This window comes from Genypterus blacodes, unplaced genomic scaffold (assembly GCF_046128005.1).
Source record: "Genypterus blacodes isolate CSIRO-AG114 ecotype Tasmania unplaced genomic scaffold, CSIRO-AGI_Gbla_v1 ptg000012l_1, whole genome shotgun sequence".
Lineage (NCBI taxonomy): Eukaryota > Metazoa > Chordata > Actinopteri > Ophidiiformes > Ophidiidae > Genypterus > Genypterus blacodes.
This window is the reverse complement of record NW_027466826.1, coordinates 5,717,680-5,727,578: the sequence shown is the minus strand read 5'-3', so window position 1 is coordinate 5,727,578 and position 9,899 is coordinate 5,717,680. Positions and strand designations below refer to the sequence as shown.

The window sequence follows — 9,899 nt, the reverse complement described above, 5'->3', positions numbered from 1 at the left end:
ATACATATAGTTTGAAAAACTAAGATGTGCTGGTAAACTTTCTTTTCCATCTTCTTCTCTGAGCCAGTACACTTGGATATTGAGCATCATCCACATATAGTTTCAAACATGCAAATTATATATGATTGACACTGCTTTAAATTTAAGTTACATATATAACTGCTTTTGACACGCAGTAATTATAAAATGAGTGTAAAGCACAATTTGTGTCAATTATAATTCCCGGAATAAACTATCATTAGAGCAGCCATTCATTTCATGGCCCTCATGTACTGCAAGGTACAAAAAAATCAGGTGAATTATTACACCAATTCATAGATGGAAGTTCATATTATGATGTGATTTCATATTTTTAGGATCCTAATTAATAAATAAATAATATGAACGTCAGTCAGTTATGATGAATGTCATAAGAAACCACACATTTAGCTGCAAATTAATGTTAAAGTAATGGATTGGTGTTTATGCTGTATCTGTGTTTTCTGTCAATGTTCTGTATTTCTTTTTTTTTACTAATTACTTTCCTTTTCTAACATTTTTTTTACTAATACGATAACAACAACATGTTTCGAGTTCAAATAGTGCATCTTTAATTGGGCTTTACTGCGGCATATAATGGAACAGAAGGTAAAAGGTTCTCTGTTCTCTGTTTCATAAACAAGGGTAGTTATACAAACACCATTTAAAGTTTTGTCACATCTAGTTTTTTCAAGATTGTGGCATGTAAGAAATGTTTGTATGACTCAAAAAATGACTTATTTTCAAAGCTTTTTGTAATATGTGACCACAAAGATCACAAGATTTTATGCGGCAACAAAATATAATAAAGCAATCCAAAGCAACACCGTCACAGACTCAAATGTAATGTATCTGATCACACAGTCTTGAGTTTTTATTTATGTAATTGTCACACTTAAATCATGATTGTATCAGTAACAAATATCAGTTGATGAGCACTGGCACCTTATAAGCAAACAAAGCACCATCATGCAGATTGTTGTGACTTATTTAATAGAGTAGAAGAAAGGATGAGGTAGATATTGTTCACTTATACCCATGAGGAATGTACTAAACTCCTCTCAGCACGCATGTGTATGACCATATGGATTACACGTGTGGGTCATGTGATATGGTGAAACCAAACACACCCCTAAACTGGAAGTCACACTCTGTCACTTTGCTGAAGTTCAACTCAGGGTTCGCTCAGATTTCACTTGCTCACTTTGCTTTGACCATTTGCTTCATTTTCTCTGTTTGTCAGAATTTAGCTGCGTTACACAAGAAGACGACTGAGGAGAAGATGTCAGGTGGAGAGGACATCAGAGCAGAGATCATCTATATCAAAGACTCGGACGCGGAAGGAGGAGCAGCAAATGAGACAAATCTTGAAGTAATTACAAGAGCATGAGCATGTTACAAAATCTCTGATAGAAAGCTTCATTAAGTTTGAATGTGTGAAATAGAGAGATATATATACTACTATACAAGTTACAATGTATAATTAAGCAATAGATTCATTTAAAAATGTTGTAAATGTGGATTCATCTACCCTGTATATACTCATATATTTCATTCATGTAGGTGGTTCTGTTCTATTCTGCATGAATCAAGTGTGTGTGACAGACCCAACATGTTAAAAATTCATTTTTGGTCGTCCTTAGTGTGAATTGCAAATAAAAGCATATCCTCTGTCACCTCATTAAATAAGATCTTTCTTGTTTTTCAGTTGAAGCTTCGTGTGGATCACATGAGCCTCCTACAAACCTCTCCCTCCGCCAGTGATCAGGCTGAAAATACACCCAAACATTTAGTTGCCCAGACTATGGAAACAGCTGTGGGTAAACACAGGGTTATGTCCCCACAGCAGTGTCACGATACCGCGTGTGGCGAAGAGGTTAGCTCGGGTTTCGTTGCAAATAGAGTGGCTACGTTACAAGACAGAAGTCCAACAAACTCATACACAGACTTGTTTCCCACGCCAGCTTCATCTAGAGAGTCCATCCTCTCAGACGGCTGGGACAAAGACAAGAGCTGGTCCAATATGCAGCTCTCTGCTCTGACATCTCCTGTGTCTTTCAGCCGTACTGTCTCCCCCTGCTCCTCTGTCCGCTCTGGCTTCTTCTCCCCTGCTGTTGTCCGGGTCAAGAGGCACTGCCTTGCGCCTGGCTCAAGTCTTGTTCAAATGCCTCAGAGCTGTTTCTCATCCTGCGAGAGCCTGTTTTCGTCTGTGTGTCCCCAGTCTCCACCTCCCCGGCACCGGCCTCCTCTTACCCGACTGTCCCTTCTCACAGCCATTCTGAGAAAAGGCCGTCTACCCGTTCTGTCCTCCGCTCTACAGAGACCTTACTCCCCCTGCTGGCCTATGAACCCTGTGACCCTTTCCTCCTGCAATGCATGCTCAGCCGCCTCCAGTGTGGCCTCCATACCTCTGGAATTTTTCTCCAGGTTTCCCCCTACAGCTACAGAGAGTCAAGACCACAGCCATTTACCTATGGAGCCCTATAAATGCACGACTGCCCCTCGACCTCAGGAGAGGCAGCAAACTGCAGCAATACCGTGCTCAGAGCAAGTCCACTTAGACAGCAGGCCTCCATGGGGGAGGGTTACCTCCCCCCCTCTGCAAAGCTGCTCGAGACCTATAAAGAACACAACACTGCCCCAAAATGCACCGCAGCTGTGTTGCTCCCCAGTGTCAAAATCTGTTTCTCCTCCTGCTGCTAAACATCAAGAAATATCAGATTCTGCACCAGTCAAAAACATTCAACATTCATCTATCTGCAGTTCCAAGTTAAAGACCCCTGAATGTGAGGCCAGCAACACTCAGAGACTGCTCGAGGGCCCCGCAGTAGAAATCGCTCTACCAAAAATCATCTGCCCATCCCCTAAACCCCTGGATGAGCAAGAACCCTCTGCGCCTCGGAAACAGAGGCACCACTCAAATTCAACGCTGTCAAACCTTCGCTCACTGTCTCAACAACTGAGATCTCTTCCCTCCCTGACAGGCTCACACTCCATCACAGTTTCAGACAGACAAGCCTCATTTCATCCTCTGTTACAAAACACAGCGGATCCCCCTGAGACGACGCCACAACTTCATTGTCTTTCACCACCTCGCTACACACCCATTATTTTCCCTGGATGGCCGTCACCCTCCTGCTCCCCCACTCCAGACCGCTTCTTGCTCACACCTTCTCCTGCGCCGCCAATCAGAGACCTCACTCCATCCCCCTCTCTCTCCATGCGCTCGACCCCCTCCCCAAGGCCGGGGAGTGGAATATCAGACTGCAGTGACAGGGAGGGTAAAAAAAGAAAGGTAGCCACTCTTGCTTGCCAGCCACATTACATGCTTCCTTTGAGGTTATTATTTAATATGTTCTCTGACATCCGCCGTATGCAGCTAAAAACAGTTTCTACTTACTTTGATCGGCCGGACTGGATATCAGGCAATGTCCTCTATGTAGAGCTTATTTTAGATTTCTATTTGTTTCTGTTTGTCTTTACCTTGACTAAAAAAGATTTCAGTGAATGACACATTAGAAATGTCACGTATTGAGTCAACAAGGAGACATCATCATTCGTTTTGGGAGATTTTCCAAGCTCTGTCTTCAGTCTGATTAAGCCTGACTACTCGAGAACAGCATAAGTAATAAATATGGCATATGGGCCAGATCTGCACTTTAACAAATCCTTTGGTCTATCACAAAATCTGAAATGTTCCCTTTTTAGATTATGTCAACATTTTAACAACATTTCATGAAACGGATTGTACACATCAATACACGTATGCAGAATATTAACATTTTATTTTGTAATAATCTGTAGTCCAGGAGGGAAAGAAGCATGTAAAACTGATTCTGTGCCTCTCTCTCACACCCAGCAGTGTATTTAATATTTCATACTCGTGACAGGAAGGAAAAGCAGAATAATATAAGCACACAATAAAAAAAAACATAAAAAAACTAACTTTGACTCTACCTGCATACATATTTCCTGTTCTACTAAGCTCAGTCTGCACTGCATGTAAAACATTATTCAATCATGAAAGACCCGCCAAAATAAATATGGAGCATGCTGCTGTCATTGAGCAAAAACTGAGAACGATCAATGGATTGGATCAAATTCACAGTCAATGAAGATACGAGTCATTACCGGCTTTCATATCAACTTTTCTGAGCTTTACTGTGAAGTTAGAGTCAGAGTGTATCCTGACTACTTAAACGGTTTTCCGCTTGTGGTGTGAGGGTCAAGTAAGGGCTGTTTGATATGGGCATTCCCCAAAGGACTTCCTGTGGGTAATGGCCACGTCCTTTTACACGTTGTATTTCCCATCTCTACAGGGCTACCTAGTGGACAATCCAGGTTATGGTCTTTATTATTGAGAACCCTGAAGTTCCTCAAATGTTTGGCTTTTAATTTAATCTTGATTATAGTGATTATTTCTGTTTCAGAGCTGTTTATCTAATGCAATAGGAAGCATTCTGTGGACAACTCTGTGATGGAAAGAAAAGGCATTTCGCATCATTATGGTGATAATCTAAAAAGGATTATTGTTTGGTTTGCAAAATATACATCCAACACTTCTGCTTTAAATATTCAGCCACAGATAAAGAATGTTGAGATACAAGATTTATTCTTTTTGTTTCGTTGTACAACACTTAACATTAACATATTGATAAGATGAAAGTTGTGAAGCATAAGCTGTGTGTTGGCTGTGGAAAATTGCATCTGCTGCCAAATGCATGCCTCTGTCTTCCAAGGACTGTATTGCATTCACTCTACAGGGGGGGACTCGATAATTATAACTGCTGGATCTACTAGTGAAAACACAGACACAGACACAGACACAGACACAGGCGCTCTGTGCTCCTGAAGACACAGTGGATTTGGTATGACTGAAATTCTGCCAATTCCATTTTGACGGTGGCTGCTTCCAGTGAGAGTGGAATTGTCAGTGCTGCATCAGGGACATGTGGCTCCCACAAACACACCTGCATCCAGTTTAACAGAAAGCCTTACCATTTCATTTCCCATATTGACATTACTTATTATTTTTAAGAGGTTGTGTGGGAAGGTCTTTAAGCTGGACTACAGCTCAGCCAGCACTTGTATTTAAGAATTCAAACACCGTTCCTGTTAAACTGTCAAGCCTTGATTTAGTGCTGTCATGGGATAGGACAACAGCCAATTGTTTAGTCATTATAAGATGTTTAAAAGTTATTATTATCATTATTAACATTATTATTATGGGGAATACAGTTGTTCTGTTATCATCCTTGTCAGTATGACACCATTAGTGAGTCAAATCAGTCATCAGTGTAATGTGGTATCAGATAATAGCCTGCAACAATTTGAGACAAAATAATTGGAACCAAATAACTTTTGAAAAAGCCCTCACACATAGCTTTGGACAGAATTAAGGAGTTTCAGCAAATGCATCAATTTAAGCGTGTATTTGATATATGATCTATTTTATCTCTATAAACTCTAGCAACACAAGATCAAGTCAAGCTACAAATCACTTGCTGCAATTCCCACAAACACGCTTCTGTTGGATCAGCAGGTGAGTCCATTCTTTGGATTCCAATCTCAGTCATCAGGTCATTAAATAGCCAATCATATGAGGCCTCAAGTAGTTACTAACACTTTGTCTCAGGTGAAAATGTCTATGATTTCTCAAAACAAGTGGTAGAGACTTGAAAGTTTTCTCTCACATTTGCAGGTGATAGACGACCAGGTGGAGAGGAGTGAGAGTGCCGATCCGTGTGACACATTGGACACTCATGCTGAGGTATCACCTTACAGATTGCTACATGCTGGTTGCCCAACGCATGAAACACAGCGTGAGAATGTGTGTGTGCTCTCTCTCTTTCTACAGATGTGCTCACCTGCAGAGCTGCGTCAAAAGTCAGAGGAGCTTTACGCAGTTATTGATGAGATATTGGCAGATTCCATTCCAGATGTGAGTTGCCGACTACAAACCACAAACCACACCACATGTTCTATAGGATATGCCGTAATGTGCTGTGATTGGTCCATCCATGACAACCAATTATCCGTCTTTGACAGATTTCATATTTGCTTATGTAAAGTCAGTCACACGTATCATTTTGTGTTTTTGCTAGATGTTTTTGATTTGTGATATTTGATTTAATGTGGCAAATAGTACACATTCCTCTCTAAGTCATCTTTGTGTTTGATTTTGATGTGACATTTTACTGTATTCAAAACAGCAATTAAGAATTAAGAAAAGCATTCACCAAATTTGAAAGATGTCATCGCTGAATACATTTTGTGTGAAAAGAAGTTACAAAATAGTCCGAAAGGATTACAAGCAAACCTGTTATAAGGAGAAGATGAAATATGCTGTGAACTCAAGGTAATGGGTTTATTTTTGTATCTTTCAAGTGCAAAACATCTCCGTTGCCGCAGGCCTCGAGAGCGTCAACCAGCAGCGATAGTGTTCAGGTAATCTTCTGAATGTATGATGCCGACATCACAAGTTTGTGTTAATCTCATACATGATACTTGATGTTGCCTTTGAATTTCTCCTGCGGATTTGTACAGGGATTAATTTAGCTAATTTACAAGTGTGTCACACTCATTACCACTGAGTAATGAGTAATGACTATTTACTAAAATAACCATGTCGCTGTAGTTTCATGCTATCAACCCTCTCCACGTGTTGCAATCACACAATCATGATCAAAGGTCAGGCCAAAGTACAGAAGAAACAAAACAACAAGCATTTTCGGTTAGTGAAGATCAAGAAGAAGGAGAACTTTAAATCAAGAATCAAAATGCCTTCTTTAGTGTAAATTCCAATGAATTTGAAAATGAAACACCTGGCTAGGTCTGCTGCCATTTGGGGCTGTGGTTGTTTTGGGTTGATTGATTGAACATATTCCAGTATGCTATCACTCTATTCAAATAGCTGTCTAATTCCATTTAGTTGGAGGTTTGTAACGGAAATTTAACAGTATACCAACAATTTGCATACACTATGTTAACATGTGCAAAAAGTGATTGTACAAACAGTTTTTCTTGTGGTTATATACAAAGACAAAGCTGAATTCTGATGGTGTAATCAGCAGCAGGAACAGGAATATGCAACATCTTTTCATTATTCATCAAAGGACCAAACCTCTTCAGCTTTCTGGAGCAAATGTGTGTGTGTGTGTGTGTGGGTGGGTGGGTGTGTATGAGATGAATTGTGATACTGAGCTGAGTACAGCAGTGAGGAAAACCTGTGTGAAATCAATCAATCAATCAATCAATCAATCAATCAATCAATCAATCAATCAATCAATCAATCGATCAATCAATCAATCAATCAGTCAACATCCTGTAATGTTGTCATATTATCCATCAAGCATTTTTTCATCTTCTATGTCCATATTCTTGTATTTCAAATACATTTCCCCTTTTCTTTCTGTTTCAGCTACACAACAAATCACTTGTAAGACCTTTGGGACGTGAAACTAAATATGTGAGTAACACTGAGTAACCTTGGTTTAAAGGCCCAATCCCCGTCTGGACCTGAAAATATATAACTATAATAACTATTACAATAACTATTGGTACATTTCATTTCCTTTAAAAACTGAGACCTACACGAGGAAATGAGAGAAAACACATTTATGTTGACAGAGAAATAATACTGTCAGATTCGTGGAGTGGATATGAGTGAAGATGAGTGAATGCTCTCTTTGAAGGGTAGTTTTATGTGTTCAGACACAGTAATTAGAAAGATTTTTTGCTTCCAACGAAAAGTGCCATTTTCCTGTGTTTGTCATGTAAAATTGCTGCAGTTAAGTGCTTCACTTTAGTCAATTGAAACAGATTTCTTAGCTTAGTTCGGTTGTGGACCTGGTCAGATAAGAGAAACTGAATTTTTTCTCTTTTTATGCACCGAGTTTGTATTGTATCATGCTAAGTTCATGGCATTTTAGGGGATGCGTTGCTTCCTTTGAAATAAAACCTACGGCAAGATGAATGGAAGCTTCCACGCTTTCTTCTTCACTCTGCTTGCCTTCATCTTCCTTTCTCTCTTCCTGCATTCTAAATCTTAGGCATCTTTATGTAGCTTACATCCGCTGGACCGAGTTGAAAGAAACCTCACAGAGGCCAATAAGGTATGCATTTTATTCAACGCCGCAACTACAGTTTCTGTTGCCACGCTGATTATAGGAAGTGAAATTTTCTTAGAAAGCAACACGTCACAGTAACCTTCTCTCTGCTGTCACACACCGACTTATTCTTTTCAGACTAAGCCCGGGGTTATTCGCCCTATGACTGCCATTCCAAGACTGACAGTGGAGGAAGAAGATGAATTTCGTCTGCCGCCCTACAGGCAGTATGCCACTGATACTATATCTGGAAACAGAAAGGTACACAGATCACAAAGGCAAACAGTACGATGAAGGAATGTCAAACTATAAAGGGCAGAAAAGGGCAAGGAATACTATCGCCACGAGACAAATGTAAGAGAATCAGAATAAATCTTTGGTTATCTATTTAAATAAGCCAAAGCTGTTTGTTTTTTTCTGTTGCTCCATCTTCAGAAGTGAGAGAGGTGCAGACTGACAGATGTTGCTGCTTGTTGTTTAATTTTGTTGTCCTGCTGCCACTCACCAGGAATTCATTTGCACAATCTGAGATGTGTCAAAGTGTGCTGATACTGTACAATTTAGTATTTTGCACCATTTGACATGCATTTCACATGCACATAATACAACTGTTATGCACAGTTTGCAAGAGGTATTAGTGATTTTTTATTTGGCAAATTGAAATAAAGCTGTTTTAATTTGTGACAAGAATAGAATGACATGAAATATAGCTTTATTAACACAATTCATTATTGATAATAATACATTGATAATGATTGCATGTCAGTAGATTTAATATTATATAGATTGCCACTCATAATTGGCAGAACATTTAAAAAAAACCTTGGGTTCTTCAGCATTAACATGAATAGTTCATTGCCAAACTCATTGCCAAACTCATTCACCGCTGATAAATAGAAGTGATAAAATCCTAGATAATATTTGGACATTGTTAGTGTCACAGAGGCTACAGAACTGGCGTCATACTTTTGAAAAACAGCTACTAAACAAGCTCCCACTGTAAGGCAGCTTGGCTCTATGCAGAATGAGTCTTTCATCCAATCCTATTATAATGTCAAGGTCAGTGTGACAATCGCCAGTCAAAGAAAAGAAGAAACAGATTTAGATGGAACAAATTGAGACTGTGGACACTTCAACCCCCGACGACACACGTCATGATTTGATCTCTTAAGAATCTCCCACGTCAATGTTCCTTAAACACTGTCTCCTCTCTGAAAGTCAGGCTTTAACTTCTGAAATGGAATAGCATCATTTATTAATCAGTGCAAGTTTTTATCTCAGCTATTCAGTTCAAACGCTTTGTTTGTTATGATGCTGAACATAATTACACACAGATTGATGATCAGAAGCAGCAAAGGTCATTTGTCTTTGTCAGCAGTGATGCAATCTGAACTTTACCTGACCACAGTCATCTGTTTTCCCTGCTGCTTTGATGCTGATCAGATCTTCGATTCATTTGTGACAATATGCAGAATTATGAATCTTGTTGTGTGAATGATGATGATAATAATAATAACAACAACAGGACATTGCAACTCTGCCACAGAATCATGTAGTGTGCTATATGATGTAAACATTCATGCTGCACTGAATGAATACATCTTAACTTTGTATTTTCCCAGTTTTCACTCATTCATGTAGCATTTGAAAGGGGTATTATGATGAAAGAGACTCTTATGTAATTATTAAAATAGCATCATCAAATAGAACCTCTGAATATAAATGATCTGAGTCAGTGAGAGGCTGTCAGCTTAATATGCACCTTTTCATAAC

The 9,899-nt window shown here is 39.4% G+C and overlaps 1 protein-coding gene across 1 annotated transcript; it reads left to right on the top strand.

Moving 5' to 3' along the window:
- The first annotated feature begins 1,208 nt into the window (after positions 1-1,208).
- mlip (muscular LMNA-interacting protein) lies at positions 1,209-8,567 on the top strand. The gene is made up of 8 exons (XM_076165986.1): positions 1,209-1,390; positions 1,727-3,313; positions 5,489-5,560; positions 5,720-5,788; positions 5,876-5,959; positions 6,406-6,465; positions 8,265-8,387; positions 8,562-8,567. Exons 1-8 carry the CDS (start codon positions 1,301-1,303, stop codon positions 8,565-8,567), a joined length of 2,091 nt encoding a protein of 696 aa, XP_076022101.1. The 5' UTR covers positions 1,209-1,300.
- The last annotated feature ends 1,332 nt before the right edge of the window (positions 8,568-9,899 follow it).